Source organism: Salmo salar, chromosome 15 (genome assembly GCF_965601325.2).
Source record: "Salmo salar chromosome 15, fSalSal1, whole genome shotgun sequence".
Lineage (NCBI taxonomy): Eukaryota > Metazoa > Chordata > Actinopteri > Salmoniformes > Salmonidae > Salmo > Salmo salar.
Window position 1 is genome coordinate 68,537,116 of NC_138305.1, and position 23,529 is coordinate 68,560,644.

Genomic DNA, 23,529 nt, shown 5'->3' on the forward strand with positions numbered 1-23,529 from the left:
TGAGGTCTATTTTGTTGGAGGCATGGTTCACATCGGGCAATGCTTCTTGTGAATAGTGTTTTTTATAGGGCAGGGCAGCTCTAACCAACATCTCCAATCTCGTCTCATTGATTGGACTCTAGGTTAGCTGACTCCTGACTCCAATTAGCTTTTGAAAAAGTCATTAGCCTAGGGGTTCACACACTTTTTCCAACCTACACTGTGAATGTTTAAATTATGTATTCAATATAGACACGAAAAATACAATAATTTGTGTTACTAGTTTAAGCACACTGTGTTTGTCTATTGTTGTGACTAAGATGAAGATCATATCGAATTGTATGACTCATTTATTTAGGAATCCAGGTAATTCCAAAGGGTTCACATACCCTTTCTTGCCACTGTGTGTATATGTATATACAGTACCAGTCAAAAGTTTGGACACAGCTACTCATTGAAGGGCTTTTCTTTATTTTTACTATTTTCTACATTGTAGAATAATAGTGAAGACATCAAAACTATGAAATAACACATACGGAATCATGTAGTAACCAAAAAAAGTGTTAAACAAATCAAAATATTCTTCAAAGTAGCCTCCCGTTGCCTTGATAACAGCTTTGCACACTCTTGGCATTCTCTCAACCAGCTTCACCTTGAATGCTTTTCCAACAGTTCCCACATGCTGAGCACTTGGCTGCTTTTCCTTCACTCTGCGGTCCAACTCATCCCAAATCATCTCAATTGGGTTGAGGTTGGGTGATTGTGGAGGCCAGGTCATCTGATGCAGCACTCCATCACTCTCCTTCTTGGTCAAATAGCCCTTACACAGCCTGGAGGTGTGTTGGGTCATTGTCCTGTTGAAAAGCAAATCATAGTCCCGCTAAGAGCAAACCAGATGGGATGGCGTAACACTGCAGAATGCTGTGGTAGCCATGCTGGTTGTGTGCCTTGAATTCTAAATAAATCACAGACATTGTCACCAGCAAAGCACCCCCACACCATAACACCACCTCCCCCATGCTTCATGGTGGGAACCACACATGCAGAGATCATCCGTTCACCTACTCTGCGTCTCACATAGGCACGGCGGTTGGAACCAAAAATCTCAAATTTGAAGTCATCAGACCAAAGGACAGATTTCCACTGGTCTAATGTCCATTGCTCATGTTTCTTGGCCAAAGCAAGTCCCTTGTTCTTATTGGTGTCCTTTAGTAGTGTTTTCTTTGCATCAATTTGTGCATGAAGGCCTGATTCACACAGTCTCCTCTGAACAGTTGATGTTGAGATGTGTCTGTTACTTGAACTCTGTAAAGGAGAGATAACTCTGGGTCTTTCATTTCTGTGGCGGTCCTCATGAGAGCCATTTTCATTATAGCGCTTGATGGTTTTTGCGACTGCACTTGAAGAAACTTTCAAAGTTCTTGAAATGTTCCGGATTGACTGACCTTCATTTCTTGGTAACGATGGACTGTCATTTCTCTTTGCGAGACACTGTAGCACCTCATGAGTTTTTGTGGCCCCCACCCCTATCAAAGTTTCCCTGCTGTAGACCAATTGTTATTCCCTCCTGTCCTATCTATGCTGGATCTTCCTTCCTGTCCTGTCTATGATGGACCAGAGCAGCCATGTCTCCCCAGCCAGCCCAGCTCTCCCCTCTGACTCACTGCAGAGCTCCAGGGTGATTCATCTCGATCAGCACCCGGCAGCACCCTATTAGCATATTTTCAATTAAACCTGTAGCGGACAGGATGGGACCCTCTGACTGCACATCGATTCTTCCTCAATTGTTCCTGCGGATGCAAGCGAGGCAGTGTTGGTTATAACAGACCCCTGCCTGTTTTTCGCCGTTCACTCAGAGCTACTGATCTGCACTCATTAAGAGCTGTTTACAAAATGGATGGCCTACCAGAGCAAATTAAACGCACAGAGCTGTGAGTGGTCTCTCTCTCTCTCTCTCTCTCTCTCTCTCTCTCTCTCTCTCTCTCTCTCATCAGTCATATGGCAGAATGGAGGTTGGGAAAACTACAGTACTGTATGCATGGATTGTTTCCATGCCGTGTTGTGTACTTCCTCCCCTTACTAGCCACTCCTCCTCCCTCGTTCTCTCACTTGATCTTGCTCTCTCTCGCTCTATCCCATCAAGACATTCTTTGTTGTTTTGTTGTCTTTTGGGGGGTGAGTTTTGTTTTTCTGCTAGAGATCGTAATGAAACACAGAATTCCCCTCAGGATCATTAGTCAGAATTCAGAGTTATGAATCCCAGGTGTTTTCTCCACATTCCATTGCATGTTTATGCACTGAATAAAATGGACCCCTAAATAAAGATGTTGGAAATGACAGTGCACAACACTGTTTTCTGCTCTGTATTCAGCAGGGTGTAGTGAAGCGAGCAGGGATACTCTGTTGCTGCCTCTATAAAGTATTATTTACCTCAAGATCAACCCTCTGCTTAAAACAACTTAACCTTGTGACTGCACAAGTCAATGCTGACATACTTAACCTTCAGACCTAGGGACCGATAAAGTGGGCTTGTCACCCTCACACTGGCCCTCCTGTTCAGCTCTCCTGGCAGTAAAGACTGGTCTCTCAGCTCTGTGGTTCTGCTATGCGTCTATAGTACACGTGTGTGGATTGGAAAGGGTAATATCCTGGCTGTCAGGGAGGCTGGCGTGAAAGCACACCTGAGCTGTGCCTGTGTGGTGTCTGTGTACCAGCTTAGTTTCTCCTCTCCTTTAGCTCTGGCTAGCATCACCATGGAGAGAGTAAACATACGTTTTTGGGCGTTTTCAGATTTTTTTTATCTGCTAACTTTTTCTTTTTTTTTTTACAAAAAGAGGAATCTAAAACTTCACTGTGTGAGGTGTATTTCCAATTGGAGACCTTCCTATCTAAAACAGGACTTAACACTTCCGAAGGTTGAAGCGGATCCCTTTTGGCACAAACATAATACCTTTTGATTTGGACTGCCTCTACCTAAGTCTGAACAGCCCATCCTTTGTTTCAAAACTAACATGACATCTAAGACAGGAGAATAACAAGCGTTTGACAAGGACAAGGAGATAAAGGGGAAAGTGGCATGAAGAAAGTCATGTAATCTGTGTTTCCACAGTAGATACTAAGGTTGTACATTGTGAGAAAACAGACTTCGCCATTAGAGAAAACACTCTCTGAAATGGCTCCTGTTGGTTTATGTCACTCAGAGATTACATTTAGGAGTGTCTGGTGCCATTTTGTGTGGTATCACAGTGGGAATGACTTGTGAAAAAAGCTACTTTTTCCGAGTGGCACCTCAGGTTTGGAAGAAGGTCATTGGATTAGAATGACTGCGTATCGTTGATGACTGAATTCAGTTTGGGTTTTATAGTAGTAGCCACTTTAACTTAAGAGACTGGTTGATTATATTAAATGTACTTACAGTTAAAGTTAGCCTTGTACGAACCATCCTGATCTCGTAAGCTCACATTCTGTTTCGCTACAGAATGTGAGCTCGCAAGATCAGGATGGTTCGTACCAGGCTAACTTTAACTGTAAGTACATTTAAAATAAAGTATCTTATGATTCAACTAATTCACTGTAAATCCTTCACACCTATACATCTCTACCCCAGTTGAAGGAGCCAAACTGATCCCTCAACTCCTCCAGTTGATTGACAGCTGTGTATCCCTTGACTCTGGTCTGTTTTTTTTTGTTCATGTTTAATTTAACCTTTATTTAACTAGGCAAGTCAGTTAAGAACACATTTTTATTTACAATGAAGGCCTACCCCGGCCAAACCCGGACGACGCTGGGCCAATTGTGCGCCGCCCTAAGGGACCGTCAATCACAGCCGGATGTGATGCATTCTTGATTCAAACCAGGGACTGCAGTGACGCCTCTTGCACTGAGATGCAGTGCCTTAGACCGCTGCGCCACTCGGGAGCAGGGGTCATTCAGACTGCGGATGAGGCCCACTACCCTTGAATTGACCAGAGTTTTATCCTCTGGTTATCCTGTAGGCTAGGAGAACTGGGCCTGGGGGCTTCTAATGAGTAATTTAGGGGCTACGGGTCAATAGACTCTGCAGCCCACCAAGACCAGGGATGTGCATGCCGTCATTAAAGCAGTAAGCCTTATGGAGCATATATCACACTGCCCAGGATAAGGCCGAGACAGCGGACAGGTTGACACTCTGGCTGTAATCCATTTCTCCGTAATGACTGTAATTTTTGTAATTCATTCTGAAGGACCTAATTGGGGTTGGAATGTTGTGAGCTGAGCTGTGTGTTGATGTATTGTGGGTGTGTGAATGTTGAATGTTTTTTCTCGCTCCATTCCGAACAAATGGCTTCCATCCCTATTGACTTTCAATAGGATGTCGGTTGAGATCCAGGAGATTGTGGTTCTGAGTGGATTTAATGGACACGAAACAAAGTTAGTCTGTGTCAGGTCTTTGTCGTTGATAATTGTAAATTAATCCATGTGTCCTACATAGGACTATCCCCCCTTCTAGTAAATACCTTTTCACTATCTCAAACTGAAGCGTCGAGGCTGCCGAAACATAAAACTTTATAATTAATGTATTATATACATTGCCACTCCCTGCCTGTGGCATGGCGGGGGTCTTGACATGCAGTTCTCACAAACGTATAAAAAGAGGGCTATCCTACCTGTCAGCTTGGAGGGGTTTTGTGAGTATGGAGAGACAGTAGATGTGCTGACTTGCACTCTTCCAGGACTTGCTGGAAATGAAGTATGAATGGAATGTGCATACTCAGGATATCTGGTTCCACTGGAATGTGTCGACATGAATACATTTCTTGACACTTGTGACCTGCAGAAAAGTTTGCTTAGTTGCTCATATTCACATAGGGGAAAAAAAAAACATTTAGTGAGAGCGAAAAAATAAAACGTATGACTGGTTAAATCTTAGTTGCCCAGATGAAGTATGTTTTTTTCCCCCCCAAAGGACACTTTGTTTCCATGTTGTTTTACCTAGTGACCTATTCTATGTCCATTGTTAGCTACGACAAACCCAAGGCTTTACAAATGGAGGAATTTCAGCAGAGGCTACGGACAAAAGTAATGAATAATTTATCTCCTAATTTCCCCTTCATTGTTGAGATGCTTTCAAGCAAACATTTCAGTTAATATTTAAATACTAATGATCCAGGTCCCTTTGCAGTTGGAAAAAAAAATGCAAACGTCCCAGGTTACCATCACCAGTAAACTGATAGGCCTACGCTGACAGTTTTCAGAGGTATGTTCTGTGATAGGGGTTTGGATTTGGTGGTTGTTTTCCACTCAGATCTGCAGAGTTTTGGAAAAGAGAAGACGCTAGAAACTGGGCAGGATTTCCTTTAGTTAACACATTTTGAGGACATTGCAGTTTCCCCGAACACCAACACACTGCTTTCAGGGGTCAAACTATAGCTATCTGGCTGTCCAATGGAAGCCTGTCCTTAAGCCTATAGTTTAGTTTCGTACTACTCCAGTGTTTGTTACAGTATCATTATATGAGGGCCTGCTGGACACCTTTTGGGATCCCCACTCATACATTCAACATTTTTGTCATTTAACAGACACTTTTATCCAGGGCGACAAGGTTAATATTGTGTGGAATATATTCCCTTTTTCTTCAAGTTGAGATCTAACTGTACATCCCAAATCACTGTGATATAGTGTTCCTTATCTCAGCCTTCCCATCCTTTGCACGACATTAAGTGATTGTCACTCAGTGCTAATCACCTTCTCGGTCATTATCTTGACTAGCCCCGTGGCTGCAGTCGCTCCTTACAGCTGGCCTTAATCATTTAGTACAAAGTGCTTTCTCCAAAAACAACTTTATGGGAAATGAATTATTGTACTACTGTCTACAGCCAAATGAGGAGGTCGTTAATGTGAAATATCATCAGTGTTCTCACTTTCAGAAGGAGCAGAAAGTAGGAGAGCGAAATTAAAAAGTAATTCCGCACAGCTCTCATACTCTCAACCTTTGCCTGTGTCAACTTTATGTGTGTAATTTCTTTCTCTTAAAGAAACCCGTGTAATATACAGTATATTATTTGGCGCAGGTCTTTGACAGCATGACACGTCCTCTAGCCTCGCCACAGGGCAGGCCCTGTTTTTCTCTGTCTGTATTTTCCCCTAATCAAACATGGAAAATGTATGATGCAGCAGGCAGCATGAGAAAGGCTTGCTTTATGCCCTGTGCCAACACAAACAATGGTCAGCGCCAGTGCAGACGGCCGGACAGGGAGGTGCTCCTCTAGGGCTCAATAGCTCCAGTGTCTCTTTCCGGGGGTGCTGGGATGCTACAGAGACACTGTAGTCACTTCCAGGGTAGAGCAGGGGAGCACACAGTGGGTTAGCAGATCTAGCAGACCTCCAGCAGAAGCCCAGGGCTGAGGGAGCAGGCTCCAGAGAGCAGGAGAGGGAGAGAACAGGACACACAACACAGAGGGAAGGTCTGGAGAAGTGATTAGCTGGATGTGGTTTGGAAGGTGAGTGAGTGAGGGGGAATGTGAAGGGGCTCTCTTTCTCGCTTACTCTTTTCAACCTCCTTGTAATACTTACATGGTACGGGCATACTTCAAAAAAAGAATTCTTTTTTACCTTGTGACTGTTTGATCAGTGATGCGATTAACCGATAGTGCAAGCAGATTAAACGGACAACAGCTGTTGTTGTGAGCCATACAGTCAATTTGCACAAATCAACAGCATCATTCGATTTCACTTTGCTTTTGTGTCTCTAATTTGATTGCATAGACAGGCATGCTTGTCAATGGCCCAAAACAAACACAGGCCAGTTATTATATCAAGAGCTTTTCGACTCACACAGTTTGTGCTTGGAGGACAGGTATCAGGTTTCAATCTATTTCTGGCACCGTCAGAAGCAGACAGTTTTTACCCTCTGATATATCAAAGCCATTGAAAATCCATTTAGGAAACAGACAAAGGAAGGAGAGCCGAAGGAGGTGTCTCTTACAATGTTTGGCCTTCGCTTTACGGACGGGGAGTCTGTCTGATGATGGATTGGTCACCATGGTGCAGTTAGACCAGGAAGCAGATGTCAACCCTTAGAACCCAAAGCTGTAGTTGGGTTCTAAGGGTTCCACAGTGTTTGGCTGCTGAAGGATAGTCAGGGAGTTCTCCATTTTATCCTGTAGATTAGAAATGTTTGAAATGTACTGCAGATGTTTTATTGTTGTGACATACAGTAATAATGCAACTGTAGTTCTATTTTTCCAGTACCAGAAAACGATGAGACTCAGTTTGATCATGTTTAGAAATTGTAACCGTGTAGGCCTGCCATGTACTGCTTTGATGTTTGATGTTCTGATTAAATTCAACATGAAATAAGCATCAAGCATTCTGTGAACTATAAGCAGTCAAGTCAATTGACCATCTTAACATGACGTAGGACACACATGCCTCTATGCACTGCTTCAAATAGAATGGTGCACCACTAACCGTCTTAACTCACTAGCAAAAGCAGGCCAGTGTCTTATTCCATCCTGTGGATCTTTGAATAACTCTATCTCCTTGATTCCACCCTCCCTCCTCCCGCCATTGTTCACAGAGACACCTGACCTCCTTGTCCTATGACTTCATGATCTTCGCTCAGCTCTCCCTCAGGGTCGCTGTGTGTGTGGCTGTTTATACATATGCCTCTATGCACTTACTATGCCTCTATGCACTGCCTTGCTATGTTGTTGTATTAGGTCTCTTCATGTAGTGTTGTGTTGTCTCTCTTGTTGTGATGTGATATTTATATTGTATTTATTTTTAATCCCAGGCCCCCGTCCCTGTAGGAGACCTTTTGCCTTTTGGTAGGCCGTCATTGTAAATAAGAATTTGTTCTTAACTGACTTGCCTAGTTAAATAAAGGTTAAATACATAAATAAAAAATTATAGGAAGATAACAGAAAGTACTGCAATAACATATCTGGCCAGCAGGTGGCCCTATCACTCTGGACCAGGGATGGGTAACTGGCGGGCCCCACCCCCATCAAAGTGTCATGCACTCTGTGTGGCTAGCCCTTAACCACGGATCTAGGATCCGATTACTCTACCCCAATCCTAATTTAGCCATTAGGGCGATGAAAACATATCTGTCCCTGCACAAGTGGTTAGGGATAATTCTGTGTCATGCACTCCAGTTGCCATTCTGTGTATTTATATTCTCCGTGGTCACTCACGCTGGGGGTAATCTGAGCACAGTTCTGTATGTAATGGCCGACCATTAGGGATACTCTTAACTGTAATGGCAATACTCTATCTGAGCCTAGTAATGTGTCGTATCTCCTTGCTGTGCCCTACAAGTAGACCCATTTCAATGGAATTTCATCACTGAGCATTAGACAAAAAACATTCTTCTACTAGGTAGAAATCTGACAAGGTAAAAATCTGTCGTTCTGCCTCTGACCAAGGCAGTTAAATTCTCATTGCAAATAAGAATTTGTTCTTAACTGACTTGCCTAGTTAAATAAAGGTTAATAAAAAATATAAAAAAACAAGTACCAGCATTCTCTGGGTAGAGGTGGTGGTGAATTGTTAATTTCCCTGACAGTGTGTTTACCACAGTGGTCTTTAACTAGCCTCTCGAAGTACTCCATGATGATGGAAGTGAGTGCTACGGGTCAATAGTCATTCAGTTCAGTTACATTTACATTTTAGTCATTTAGCAGACGCTCTTATCCAGAGCGACTTACAGTTACTTTCCCTTTCTTGGGCACGGGGATGATAGTGGACATCTTGAAGCAGGTGGTGATAACAGCTTGAGCTAGAGAGAGATTGAAAATGTCTGAAAAGCTAGCTAGCTGTTTGAATAACTTACATACAGTTGAAGTCGGAAGTTTACATACACCTCAGCCAAATACATTTAAACTTAGGTTTTCACAATTCCTGACATTTAATCCTAGTAAAAAATCCCTGTCTTAGGTCAGTTAGGATCATCACTTTATTTTAAGAATGTGAAATGTCAGAATAATAGTAGAGAGCATGATTTATTTCAGCTTTTATTTCTTTCATCACATTCCCAGTGGGTCAGAAGTTTAGATACACTCAATTAGTATTTGGTAGCATTGCCTTTAAATTGTTTAACTTGGGTTAAATGTTTCATGTAGCCTTCCACAAGCTTCCCACAATAAATTGGGTGAATTTTGGCCCATTCCTCCTGACAGAGCTGGTGTAACTGAGTCAGGTTTGTAGGCCTCCTTGCTCGCACACACTTTTTCAGTTCTGCCCACAAATGTTCTATGGGATTGAGGTCAGGGCTTTGTGATGGCCACTCCAGTACCTTGACTTTGTTGTCCTTAAGCCATTTTGCCAACTTTGGAAGTATGCTTGTGGTCATTGTCTATTTGGAAGACCCATTTGCAGCCAAGCTTTAACTTCCTGACTGATGTCTTGAGATGTTGCTTCAATATATCCACATAATTTTCCTCCTCATGATGCCATCTATTTTGTGAAGTGCACCAGTTTCTCCTGCAGCAAAGCACCCCCACAACATGATGCTGCCATCCTCGTGCTTCACGGTTGGGATGGTGTTCTTCGGCTTGCAAGCCTCCCACTTTTTCCTCCAAACATAACGATGGTCATTATTGCCAAACAGTTCTATTTTTGTTTCATCAGCCCAGAAGACATTTCTCCAAAAAGTACGATCTTTGTCCTCATGTGCAGTTGCAAACCATAGTCTGGCTTTTTTATGGCGGTTTTGGAGCAGTGGCCTCTTCCTTGCTGAGCGGCCTTTCAGGTTATGTCGCTATAGGACTCATTTTACTGTGGATATAGATACTTTTGTACCCGTTTCCTCCAGCATCTTCACAAGATCCTTTGCTGTTGTTCTGGGATTGATTTGCACTTTTCGCTCCACTGTACGTTCATCTCTAGGAGACAGAATGTGTCTTCTTCCTGAGCGGTATGACGGCTGCGTGGTCCCATGGTGTTTATACTTGCGTAATATTGTTTGTACAGATGAACATGGTACCTTCAGGCATTTGGAAATTGCTCCCAATGATGAACCAGACTTGTGGATTTCTTTTGATTTTCTCATGATGTCAAGCAAAGAGGCACTGAGTTTGAAGGTAGGCCTTGAAATACATCCACAGCCATGACATCATTTTCTGCAATTTTCCAAGCTGTTTAATTAAAGGCACAGTCAACTTAGTGTATGTAAACTTCTGGCCCACTGGAATTGTGATACAGTGAATTATAAGTGAAATAATCTGTCTGTAAACAATTGTTGGAAAAATGTCATGTGTCATGCACAAAGTAGATGTCCTAACCGACTTGCTTAATTAAACTATAGTTTGTTAACAAGAAATATGTGGAGTGGTTGAAAAACGAGTTTTAATGACTCCAACCTAAGTGTATGTATACTTCTGACTTCAACTGTACATCCTCCATGGAGAACGTAAGGGCATAGCCCTCCTTGTCATCAGGGGCTCTCCTCGGCAGCTCAGAGTAGTTTGCTTGAATTTTGAGAAAAAGGTGTTAACTCATCCGGTAAGGCTGCGTTGCTGTCCAGAATGTGACTGGCTTTCTGTTTATAATCCGTGATCATTAGAAGCCCCTGTCACATACACCTTGTGTCTGACCCGCTGAATTGCTCCTCCACTTTGTCCCTATACTTGTGTCTCGCCATCTTCATGCTTCTACACCTGCATTGCTTGCTGTTTGGGGTTTTAGGCTGGGTTTCTGTACAGCACTTTGACATCAGCTGATGTAAGAAGGGTTTTATAAATACATTTGATTGATTGATTCATCGATCTGCGTAGGTTGTATTTGTACTGTTTAACTATACTCCTTCAGTTTCCAGACAAGGCTGCCATGTGATCAAAACAGTTTTGGAGCATGGATTCTGATTGGTCAGACCAGCGTGGTACAGACCTGACCACTGGAACATCCCTCTGGAGTCTTTATTTGTCGGTGGGGAGGAGCAAAATGGAGTCATGGTCAGATTTGCCAAGAGTAGGACGGGAGATGGCCTTATACCCTTGTCGAAAAGACACGGCTATAATGGGGTGGTCATTTTGGACCGGGAACACAGAATGAATTAACATGAAACGAACACAACAGGAGGGTTAATTGATGCACGCTAATTGTTGTTTTGCTGCAGTGAGAGACGGAAGGAAGAAAAGCAGCCCATATATTTAGCTTACTTTCACGTATACAGTATACTGTCTCCATTCTTTGGTGCTATTACAACATGACAGACAAATTCCCCCTAATCTAAACTTAGAGAGCTCAGGCATTACTAACGGATGTAGAGACACGTTCTTAAGACCTTCAGACATCACTAGTTGATGTCTGATGATCTTGGATGGTTCCTTGAGGATCCCAGAGGCAACACATCTGTTCCAGCTTTGCTGCCAGACAGAATTTGATATGATGAGCAACACCTCATATCCTTTCATTACTGTCAGTCCAGCCCATTTATACATTTGTTTCCAGCTCCCTGTTAGACACAGGAACCCCCCCCCCCCCCCCCAAGAGTTAACGGGAAAACTGTGTTCGTTTTTACTTTTAACGAGTTGCTTACTATTCACTCCAAATATCCCGGCCCCCTACTTCTCTGTTAAACCGCTGCAGTATCAAACAATGACATCGCCAAGCTAATTGCTTCCAGACAGGGCCGAGAGCCCGACTTTTCGTTTTCTTTTCCATTTCTGGTGCAGCGCTTACCGGCTTTGGCTTGCAAAAGCAGATATGATAAATGGTGCATGACATCATGTAGACAGCGTTGCACAGCACAACTCTTTCATATACAATAAAAAAACTATTTTGAGTGGGTCTCCAGGAAACTAGCTATCGCTTCAATGGAAAAACACTTGAGGTCTTAGGAATCTGCAGTACTGTAGCAGATGCCCATTTTCCATTTTCATTCATATTTTCGTTTCCTTTTCTGAATGTAAGACTTTCATAACTCAATATTCTTCATGAAGTGCTTTTCTTGCTAGACTGAAATATGGAAATGATCTGTGAAGCTAAAACTTATATGCCATGCAGTGGAGATGTCCCCGATCTACTATGGCTCTTGCCAAGGCCAGGAGAGGCAGGGAAAAGGGGACAGGAGAGTGTGATGGAGTATGAGCTGAAATGCAGGGAGGCCATGTGCAGTGAGTTGGGGAAAATAGGGGTTTTTATGAGCAAAGAAAGGGCCTCCTGTTGGAATTCCCAACCATGACATCATTCCCATGGAAAGAGCCGTGCAGACGCTTGGATAGGGCAGAGGGGATATAGAAGGTTTTCCACACATACTGTATACAGAGAGAGAACGAGAGCGAGTGAGAGCGAGATGGAGGATGTAGATACAGAGGGTGTGTTCAGTGTTTAAAAATCAAGACTTTTCTTGTTCCCAAGTTTAACGGTGCTAGGATGTGTGTTTGGCTTAGTGTATTTAGTGAGATAAGATTGCTGTGGGGGAAAATACACTTGTCATCAGAAAACAGGATTTTTTTTTATGCAGCTCATTAATCTAAACTAGAAATAATAGAGGTCCAAGAATTGATTTTTGATCTCTAGCCAAATACTGAGAAAATCCTGATCTCCAGATTACTTGTAGACAGACATCACAAGCTTTTCTTCAAACAGTACGTCTTCCTTACACAGATAAAATTAGCCTGTACTTGCATTATATGCCTGTACTTGCATGTAAAACTCCAAAATGTTAATCGACCATAAGAAAAGTGATATTCTCCAGACCTTGTAATCATTGCTAACGAATCGAAGTGCCCTTTGATTATGCAGCTGCCCATCTCAACACTGTACCAGACTGTAATGAAATCCTCCACTCATATCTATTCACGTCTTGTTTCGAAACAAATGTCAGCAGGGATAGAGTTTATTTATTCATCCCTTGTGATGAAACAACAAAGTTTTGACTGCCACCGCAGCCCACGGGGCTTTGATAATATTCAGGACTCATCAGGACTCATTTGAAATGGCTGGTGAACGCTTAGATGCTCTCCCCTCAGGTTTCCTAACGCATCTGAATTACAAAATAATGAGCCTTTAAATTTGATTGAAGGACGTTTTAAGATGTTGTGGGTTTTTGAAACCGTTTTTCTCCTTAGTGTGGGTGTTTTGTTTACTGTCGGTCGGAACTAAACGGGACTTCTAAGCAGTGGAAAGACTGCCTTGACAGGTGATTCCTGTAAGTCTAGTCGTGTCTCTGCTGCTGTACAATGTGTCGACAGCTGTACAGCAGCACTAGGGTCTGGGTCTCAGTCATCTCCATCTGAAATAGATTCTTAGTCGGTCTGCCTTCCTCCTGCCGCAGCGGCACAGCCGTCTGCTGTCTCTATAACCTTTATCTTCCGCACCCGGCGCTCAGCTCAGCTCACAGACACACGGTAAAATATTCACATTTTGTTCCTTGTGTTTTTCCTTCTATTTCTCTCTCTCTGTTGGTCTCTGACTCCATCCCTCTCTGTGTCTCTCTCTCAATCTTCTGTTTGATGTCCCAGATGGGAAAAGGGGTCAAAGGAAGCAAAAATGTTCTCCACGGGGAGGCCCAGGGTCCAGGCTTGTAATTAGAGGACATCACCACCTTCCTCCTGAGACAAGCGCGTCAGAGATTGTAAACCTGACCCATCTGGGAACCATTCTTCCTATTTTTCCGGTACCTGTTGTCATTATCCCCCCCAAAATATCCCTGACTGGGGGGGCAGTTTGGCCTAGTCCCCCCATGTGCCCCAACCCGTTCTCTCAGAGGGGTAATTGTTCTCTGGCCCTGTCCTGTCAATCCTAAAGAGCCTAGAGAGCACAGCACCTCGAGCAGGTAATGTATTACTGCAGCTCATGTCTGACTGACACACTTGGTTAACTAAGCCATTATGGTGCAATGGGAGACATTCTATGTGCTGCTCCATTATCTTCCATCCATGATAGAGCATGAGAGAACTGAATACAGACATTACAAAGAATGCCGAAGAGACATCTTAAAACAGGAAGATGAAAAGAATAGGGGATGAGAGAGGGTTGAAGACAAAAATAGAGAAATAGAGAGGGGTATAGATACAGAAAGGCTAGGGGACTGTACACTAGCTCTTATGTCCTATGGGATTGCAGTTAGGATTGCATTAGGGATGTATAGAGAGAGGAGGGCTGCTAAATTCACACTTAGAAAGCCCTCTCTCCCTCTTTTTCCTCTTGTTGTATATATCCCAACATTCTGCAGGACCCTGAAAGGCTCTATTAATAGAGGTGCTTCCACTGCTTGCTCTCTCTGCGTCGGCCAGCTCCTCTCTTCCCACTTACATTCCTCCACTGGGCTGACCATGGACTAACTTCTTTCACTTCTCTCTCTCTACCATCTCTCTCCCTTTATCTCTACCATCTCTCCCTACTTCAGCCCTCCTCTCTCTGCCTCTTGCTCTTTCCCCCTATTCGCCCATCCTCTCTCCCTCCATCCCAGCCTCTTTCATGTTTTTTTTTTTACTCAGATAGCATGACTGAATGACTTCTTCTATCCTCCTTGGTCCCAGGGTAATTTGTATTCTCCCCTTATGCCATTAGCGTGCTGCTGGAGGAATTCCATCCCCTTTCCTCTGCCTAGCTACAGAGCACACCCCCTTCCCTGCTCCCGCCCCCCTCCATACTGCTAACAGGCCAGTGAAAACAGCCCACACAGGGAGGGAGAGAGAGGTAGAGGGGGAGACAGAGAGAGAGAGCTCCATCAGTGGCTATACTGACTGCCACTTAGCAGTCCCTGCTAGCCACCTACCTGCCATACATCCATAGGGAGCTGTCTTGAGAAGGCCAAGCAATGGGAATATTTGCTGCTAACGTGAAGCTACACCCAGAGAGCTAAGCGATGGGACTGTGTCCATCTGAGAGGGATCCGTAGGCAGTAATGGGGACTGGTAGAGTGGGCTGGTAATGCCTCGTCTTGCGACTGCTAGCCAACATGTGGTGTTTGCACTGTAACTCCGAGAAGACCCAGTCCTTACTGGAGCTGGAGCTGGACAGCTGGTAAGGCAGGGTGGTATGGTGGGTGGGTGTACTGTCTGAGCTGTTCGTCTGTACACTTTGTCATTGGGTAAGGTTATCATGACTTGCGATAGGGGAAAATGTTTCATAAACAGAAATGTGTTTTCGTGTGTCTGCGTGCTTGTGTGTGTACAACAATCTCTGTATGCACGCTCTGATATGTGTATGACATGCTGAACAGAGTGCTATTCTAGTGACGTGCATAGCATATCCACATTACATGAGCCAAGGTAGATATCTTGCAGTAGTGATAGCAGGGTCACGCTAATGAATTCTGTGCTCCCACTTAATGGAATTGCATGCAGAGGATGTTTGGGTATGCCGTTTTGATATCTGCTCTTCTTTTATCAAAATAGACCGCTCTCACTTGGCGTCTTTGCATACCTGAATAGATTATAATAACTTTACTGAATGTGTTACGACAATACTGCTACAGTATAGCGCCAGTGTAATTGACATGTATGTGCACTGTTTGTCTGCCCATCCTCATGTGTTGAGGACCATTCCAGTGCTGTTCTCTATTGGCTGGATCGTCAAGGGCAGGTGCTGAGTGTGGCGCGGCGGCTCATTTAATTATTCATTACTGAGAGAATGACAGCCTGGCTGTTAGCATCGCCACTAGAGAGACACATGAGAACTGTCAGGCTCAGGTTCAGACAGAAGCCAGCCAGCACCAGGTCTGACTGGGCCTGTGTGTTGGTGGGGGTGAGGACTGGACTGTAGCAGCCTATATGGGCATTGCTTTGTGCTTTTTGTTTGACTTCCATAGTGACTGAATGAGTTTTCTGTGGATGACACGCCTCCGGCGAGCCAAGTCGACACTCTTTCAAAAAGGGTCTCTCGTTTTTTTTTATTTTTACTGCATTCCTGCTGTGCCTGTTAATATCTGACTGTTGATTTAATACAGAGTGGATTTCTTAATAATATGAATAATGTGCTTCATTAATCAACCCCATAATCAGTAAATCAATCAGGCGAGAGTCGTTGATGCGGAACGCTGGACTTATTCACTTACAATGGAAAGTAATGCATAGACAAGAAAAAGAATGCTTCACGATGATGAATGAATGGGGCTCGCATGACTAGTATATATGATTGTACCACCTTATGTGCCTGTACACAATCATTTGTATAATAGCACCTCATGACGTTAATACCACGTGCCTATTTGGCAGAGGTGGGTTGGCAACACTGATGGACATGGGTGACCATCGCTAGGGAAGGTACTTCTCATTTATTTGACACATTTTTTTATTGATTTGGGTTAGCTCCCTCAACGTTGAGGTAAAATAACACACAAGTGTTTTGCTGCACCTTTTATACCTGCTGTAAACTGTGTAGGTGACGAATACAATTGGATTCGATTTTTCCTCACAGTAGTATTAGCATCTCTGTGCTGTACATTTGTGGATGGTTAGGGATGACTGCATTGACCCTGTCATAGCCATTAATAACAGTGGCTCAGACCGACATTTCATCTGACCTTTGTGGAGCTAGATATAGGTTAAATTGACAGTGTGAGGCCTAGACATACAGTAAGCTCCACAGTGATGATTCCAGGCTAAAACTATTTACAGTAGAAGCATGATTCATTCCTAGACAATAGCGTTGCGACAGAATTGTGGTGGGTATCAATGTTTCTGCAGACCAGATGAGACCGTTTGTCCCAGAGACTACGTGGTACTGGTGTTCTGTCTAGACAGTCATTCCTTACTCCTGAGACTGTGTGCCAACGTTCCTGCTAGCACAACCACTGTAACTGAATTAGTTAACAGTTCAAATTGAGAAGTCAAAATATCAGTAGTTTGTAATCACGACTGTGATGATGTCGACTACATAACGTCTAGCGGAAACTCTCCTAATGATCCCGTCAGTTAACTTGGCCGGCACAGCTAGCTAGTTTCCAGCTGTACTACACTGTAAATTCCAATCTGGTTCTGTGTACTAGCTCTCCTTTGTGAGTTATTTAAAAAGATCCCCACTAACATGATTCTTGGACCTGAAAGGAGTAATGTATCGGAGTGTTGTTCAGACAGCATTGGGTTTTTTTCTAACACTGTGCTTGCACTACTTTAGATGGTTGCTGTGTTGTCTGCTTGAACTTTGACCTCCGAAACATTCCTACACATCTGCGTCTTTGTCGTCCACTGTTTGCATTTGTATTTATGAGCTCTCTGAGTTACTGGCTGGCGGTAGAGAGAGAAAACATCTGGGGTTTTTTTGTGTTTGGAGAACGTGCTGGTGGTCTACTGGAGAGGACTCACTCCTTGTGGTGTTAGGGTGATGGGTGATGGGTGTGGGTTAGGGACTGTAATGCCACATTAAGTTAATAATTGACTCAACTGACTTGTGGTGAGGTTTTTTTCCCTCATTGTTTCTTTTAGAGTACCAAAGGCTAAATGAGAAAGGGAGTGACATTCTGCCATACAGCAAGCTAAACATATTTCACAGTTGATGAGAAAACACAGACTGTCACACATGAGTGAAGGAATAAGGTGTGTGTGTGTGTGTGTGTGTGTGCGCGTGTGTGTGTGTGTGTGTGTGTGTGTGTGTGTGTGTGTGTGTGTGTGTGTGTGTGTGTGTGTGTGTGTGTGTGTGTGTGTGTGTGTGTGTGTGTGTGTGGACGTGTTTAACTATACAAGAGTAGTAAACTAACAAACATTTGACCAACTGGAGACACTTTGTTAGTCCCCAGAGGGGTCTCCCCACAAGGCTATTTGTAGGGGGTTTAAGGTTAGAATTTGGATTAGGGGTTAAAGTTTAAGGTTAGATTTTGTGGTTAAAGTTAGGTTTAGGGCTGGGTTTAGGATTAGGGAAAATAGGGTTTTGAATGGGAATCAAATTGTGTTTCAAAGGTATGTGCTACACTGGAACTCACCTTGCGCCAAAAACTCCAACCTGCACATAATAACAGTCTGCTATTCCCAGAACCTCCGCGGATGTGACTCCTCTTTTCCAGGGTGGCGGGAATTTTTCTCCCTCTGGACTGTGTGATGGAATACGCTGAAGCCTATGCATGTTTACCAGGAGGGGAGGGAGAGAAGGAAGACCCACCTCTAGGCCCCCAACTGAAAATCCCTACCAGCTGAGTTGACGCACTCCTCCAGTCCTTCCAGACCCAGACCAGGCAGAGAGCTAGGCGGCTTTAGGTCTGGCAGGAGGATCTTAGACCACCATTGCTGCTTCTAGTTTGCTAATATAATAAAAGACAAGTCAAACTTTCTTTAAAGTGATGGGGAAAGCAATTTGAATCTCTTTTTTGGGGGGAGGTGTTTCTTATATTACTTTATTCATTACCTTTCTTTACCTTTCTTTTTGGTGCTTTGTTAATCCCCATTGTATCTGATTGGCTGAGAAGGACAGTGGATTTGTAGTCATAACTCAAATAACCAAGTGGAGTCTGTAGATGTGTCGTTCTTAAAAGCTCTCCCCTGGAGCGACGTCATCTGAAGCCCTGCTTTCCTCTCCTCCTCTCGCTCACTTCTTTTTACCCTTCACTGCAAAATGAAACATCTGCTCACTAATACACTGCTGTTTCTTCCTTCCGTTTTTTCCCCCCCCGGTTCTTTTCCTGCCGTCATGAACAACTGACCTGACAGAAGAGAACAGCAGGACATCACTTGGAGTCTCTTTCTCTCGCCTTCTTTCTCTTCTTACTTACATTACACCATTTTGGTGGCTGAAGTGGGAGAATAAAAGCAGAGGGAGAATGGGTGATGGATGGAGCTGGAGAAGTGGAGAAGGAGAGGGTGAGGTAAAGAATGCTGGTGAGTGACTTCAGTATTCCATGGAAAGGGCCAGCGCAGTAGAGGAGAGGGAATCGTGCACTATAAAGCAACCATGTCCACTTAGCTACTATCTTACATGGCCTGACACAATGAAGAACAAACCCCCGAAAGCTCTTACACTAGCTTAAAGAAAACAGGTTCTAAATCTCTGTAGGAAAGCTTATTTCACACAGGATCAGGAAAAATAAGTATTTGTTTATGTGAAAAACAGCCAACATCATACAGCAAGAGGTTCACTATAGCACGGTTCAGGGACTTTATGATTAAATGTATTTATGAAGCCCTTTCTACGTCAGCAGCTGTCACAAAGTGCTTATACAGAAACCCACCCTAAAACCCCAAACAGCAAGCAATTCAGATGTAAAAGCTATGTTTATTCGGTTTGGTGTAGTCTGTTATGCCAAATAAACCACCACTTCCAATATTCCCCTGAAATTAATATAAAGCATTGTTATTGCTGGTCTCTGGTGGTACTGTGGCAGCATGCTAGGTGCGCTTGCCTCTCACTCCAGGGAAGGATGCATCGTCACACAGTTTGCCATGACAGATGGTCGGGGACACTCGTCCCCACGGCGATTATGCAAGAAGTGTGATTTCCCTCTGTCACACTGGGTTTTGTGTTGGTGCTGCATGCAGTAAATGGGCCTCTGTGTGTATTGTAGTTGTAGCTAGCTGTCTGCAGCTCTAAATGGTCTAGATACTATACACTATGTGTGTATCTAATGTTCCAAGGGAGGCGGTTAGCATTCGCTTACTGTCAAGGTAGCCCGTGTCACCATGCCCTTATGTAACCCTCTGTGTCTCAACCCAAAAGAACAGGGAGTTGGCGAGAAAGGGGGACTTAATGTGATCCACTTAAACTGTCACAGGAATTTACTCTGATATAGTCTGTTGAAAAATTGGTGGGAAAGAAAGCTGTGGATGGAGTAGAACTACGATTTATGTCTTACAGTACTGTCTTGCTGTGACAGTGAGTTATTTATACATTCAATTCATTCAACTCACAACATTCAGTTCAACTTGATAAGGTGTAGCCTATTTATCCCCCAAGGGACAATTTATTTTTGCTGGGCGTAAATTGTAAATGCAGACAACGTATAACAACATGATACATACTATGGCTGACCCCATTTAGTCAACGGGTCAATTGTATGGTCGATAGGCTGTTGAACAACTGAGATTTCTTTAGTCGAGGAAATTTCTTTTTTTCATGGTGCACAACACACCTGTCTTAGTCGCGCCTGTCTCAGTGGACTAATCCATTGCGGAGGCCACGGGGATGGGATGGCACAGTCCATCACTGTAAGACGTCATACTGAAATTATATATGGTTATATTATGTCGAAATAATTGTGCAACACTAATGAATCTAATATTATTTTATAACAAATGTGCTTTCTCCCGTGTTAAATGCAGTTCTGAAACATAATATTCAGTGGGCTGTAGAATTGGTGCCTTTCCCTATGTTGCTATGTGCACAATAGCAAAGTTAACCAGAATATTGGGATTGAATCAATGCGTGGGAGGCAACAGCAGAAATGAGGAAACAGCCCTTGCCTTAGCCTAATTGTCTAAGAAAATTGAAGAGAAACTTCATTAGGTCTATAATCAATAGCCTAACTGTTAAATGTGCCTGACTTTATAAATCATCCATATATATTTACAGCAATAAGACTGTAAATATGTTTCTGTTGACTGTTTGAGTGTTTGTTTAATTGCCTACTGATTCCGTGAGCACCAAGCCTCATGCAATGGCAAAATGGCAGATGCAGCAATTTCCCAGATTCTGCAGTTTTTTTATCTTTACTATGCTGTAATGAAGGCTTTACACATTTTTTTCATGACAACGGACTGGTATTACTTATAATTTATTTAGTGTTGTTTACACTGTTCCAAACAGGCAGAAAAATAATATTGTAATCTAACAGAACTTGTTTGTCACACATAATATGCACGCAGCTGTAGCTCCTATACCTTCCTTTTTCTTGATCTCCTTCTTTTTGTTATTACAATTATTATTATGGTCATCATTATAATAATAACTAATGTCATTATCATTAGTAGGCGTTGTATAGCAGCCTTGTATAACCACCATCGAGCTGTAGGCCTAAGAGCGCATCCTGTTTAGTCTTTATACTGTAACTGACTTGGGCCTATATTTCAATATATAGGCTACTGTATCAATCATTCATTCGTTCATGCCATCACACAGCATACCAGACCTTAATGCTTTGAAATGCAATCAAGCATTTGTTTTGCAACTGTTTTTAGTCTGCTGTAATAAAGGCTTTATATATCATTTTTTCAGTTAGAACAGACTCTCTGCTCCACTTACTTAGTGTTTACACTGTTCCAAATGGTCAGAAAAAAAATATTGTAATCTAACAGCAACTATTTGGCACACAATACTCACGCAACGCTTGCTCCTATGCCCTCCTTTTTCTTGATCTCCAGTAGCTTTCACAACTCAGTCAAATGTCTTCTGCAGATCTGACTCCCCCTTTCCCTCCTGAGCAACCAGTAAACATACGCCCGTTTCAAGTTTATTTTTCACTTCCTCTGCATCCATTTTGCTGTCACTTTTACTGTGTTTGGAGTTTGTTATAACCAATTTATCGATGTGATTATGATCAGCTATAGGTCAGGCCCTACTGATCACATGCATGCGATGCTTAGATGTTTCACATAAAGAGAGCAAGGGTTGAGGGAATAAGGAATGTTTTTCCTAAACAAATGAGTGAGTTCGGTAACAGAACTTTTCAGTCAGAAACAAGTAAAAAAAGAAATGGCTAAATTGATGTTGCAGCTTCAGCACGGACAGCGCAATAAACACTTGCTGTGCTGTGTTGCCTTTTCGCTGCAGTAGGGAGGAGAGCGAGACAATGCTCTCACACAGGCACTCGCTGTCATTTTTTTTAACACAGTGTGACCATCGGGTTCTCTTATGAAACAATAAGTTTAAACATTTCGACCAATCGATTGGTCAAAAGAACAGGACGACTCTTGGTCGGGGGGGGACAGCCCTAATACATACATAACCGTCACTTTAAATTTCACTGCAGGACCCTAGTTTTTGCAGTAGTTCACTATTCTGTGTCTGTATTCAGCTAATTCCTCCACGTCCCAGGTGGCAGCCTGGCTGTCTGCTGTAGTGCCACGTCCACCAACATGTTTACAGAAATCACACTCCGCTGTTTGGGTGAGAGGCAGTTGAATGTCTAAAACGAATACAAAGGCCTCAGAAAGCATAATGTGTCCCTTTCACAGAAGTTTTAAACTGATTGAGCTGCATTGAAGCTGGAGTGGCTTTGGCCGTTTCCTCGATGCCTCTCATGTGTTAACCCCTGTGACTCCTTAGCTGTCGTATGCGTACGTTAGTAGTGCTAGTGCCCATCTATCAGTCAGAAGGCCACTACATTTTAATCAGGCAGTTGGAGGGCCTACTAAACCTTTACTGTGGGTGTAAACATGGCGTCAGTATATATTTGGGATGCAGAAGGGTGTGTCGTGAATATTCAATACAGTTACTGTGGTTAGACTTTAAAAGTCACGACGTCCCACTATAAGGCTGGAAATACACTGTGGTCATGGTCAGGGGATTGACACTGTCGTCAGCTGTGACTCTGACATCTGTTTGTAGGTCACTTGTTATAGAGAATCAACCTTGTTTGGTACTTTTGGGTGTGGTGTAAGATGAGTCAAATAGTCTGAATATCAATTTCTATAAACATTTGTACAGTATCCCTATTTCTCATTTAGCATATAATGGAAATTGGAAAAGGCATTGCTAAAAGCCACACTGGCTGTAGTTTGTATTGCAACTTGAAGATGAATTTCCTTATTTGTAGTGTACATCCAGAAACAAATCCTCCTGGCTATAACTCTGTAGTTGGCAGTCTCCTGTATGAGGAGGGCAGTAGTTTTATGTACCTAAGAAACAAGGGGTGTGTCAGGTGTATACTAACAGGTGAAGTCACTATTCAAACCACAACACATTTTGTGTTAAAGTGAAAGCACCCATGACAAGAGTTAAGACAGGAGATTGTGAAGCCTCCCATACACACTTCCACGTTGACTCATTGAATCGTTTTTAGTTTAATTCGGTTCCAAATGATTGTTAACGTTTGATATGTTTACCTTGTCACCGTGCACTCCAACTGGACTTTGGAATATATATTGGACTCACTTTAGTAGAAGTGAGGCTCCTATATGCCAAACATGATGTAACTGTCATTGGTCACTGGTTGAACTTTGAACTGCCTGGTGCAGACTGAGTTTCCTGGAGGAGCTGCTGTGAGTGTGTACTCAAATCTTCAACATGGTGGACAAGGCATGGAGGAAGAGTTGGCAGTTCATCGAGAACAGGATGTCTCTGCGTGTGAGGAAGCAGTCTTCCACTGTTGAACGTAAGAGTGAGTGAGTACCCTCTCCTGTTTGACTATATGCTGGGTTGAAGGGTTGGGTTGCTCTGGTTAGTTTTGTTGATGCTCTACTTGGTTCTTACTGCCGTGTGATTACATCCTTATCAATATCCTGACTGTGTTGAATTTATTCATAGAGATTGGGTTGGTGACATGTTAGAAAATGAATAGGGCTGTTACAGTCATATTTCAAATAGTAATCAAGGCAGACCCACTTACATGCACTTTTAATCAGCGCAGTGTTGAGAAGCTGATGTAGGCTGTGTCTAGGAAAGATAGTATCAGCACTTCTGAGAAATGACTGCAGTATTTACTCGTGTGAGTCGTGTTATTGCTGAATGCTGCTCTACCACCAACTATTGACTCTT

General features: G+C 43.1%; 1 protein-coding gene across 10 annotated transcripts in view; it reads left to right on the forward strand.

Annotated features, from left to right (window-relative positions):
- The window catches only part of LOC106571902 (IQ motif and SEC7 domain-containing protein 1), a 197,755-nt gene that overhangs the window by 146,784 nt on the left and 27,442 nt on the right, over positions 1-23,529 (forward strand). The window contains exon 1 of one of the 10 annotated variants that reach the window (XM_014145448.3): positions 6,151-6,458. The exons of 6 other annotated variants lie outside the window; for them this stretch is intronic. In XM_014145448.3, the coding sequence (XP_014000923.1) occupies positions 6,445-6,458 (14 nt within the window). In that variant the 5' untranslated portion in view covers positions 6,151-6,444. Of the gene's footprint in view, positions 1-6,150; positions 6,459-14,576; positions 14,935-17,609; positions 23,157-23,529 lie in introns of those variants that run through there. 3 more of the 10 variants (XM_014145446.3, XM_014145444.3, XM_045695921.2) reach the window with 3 other exon arrangements.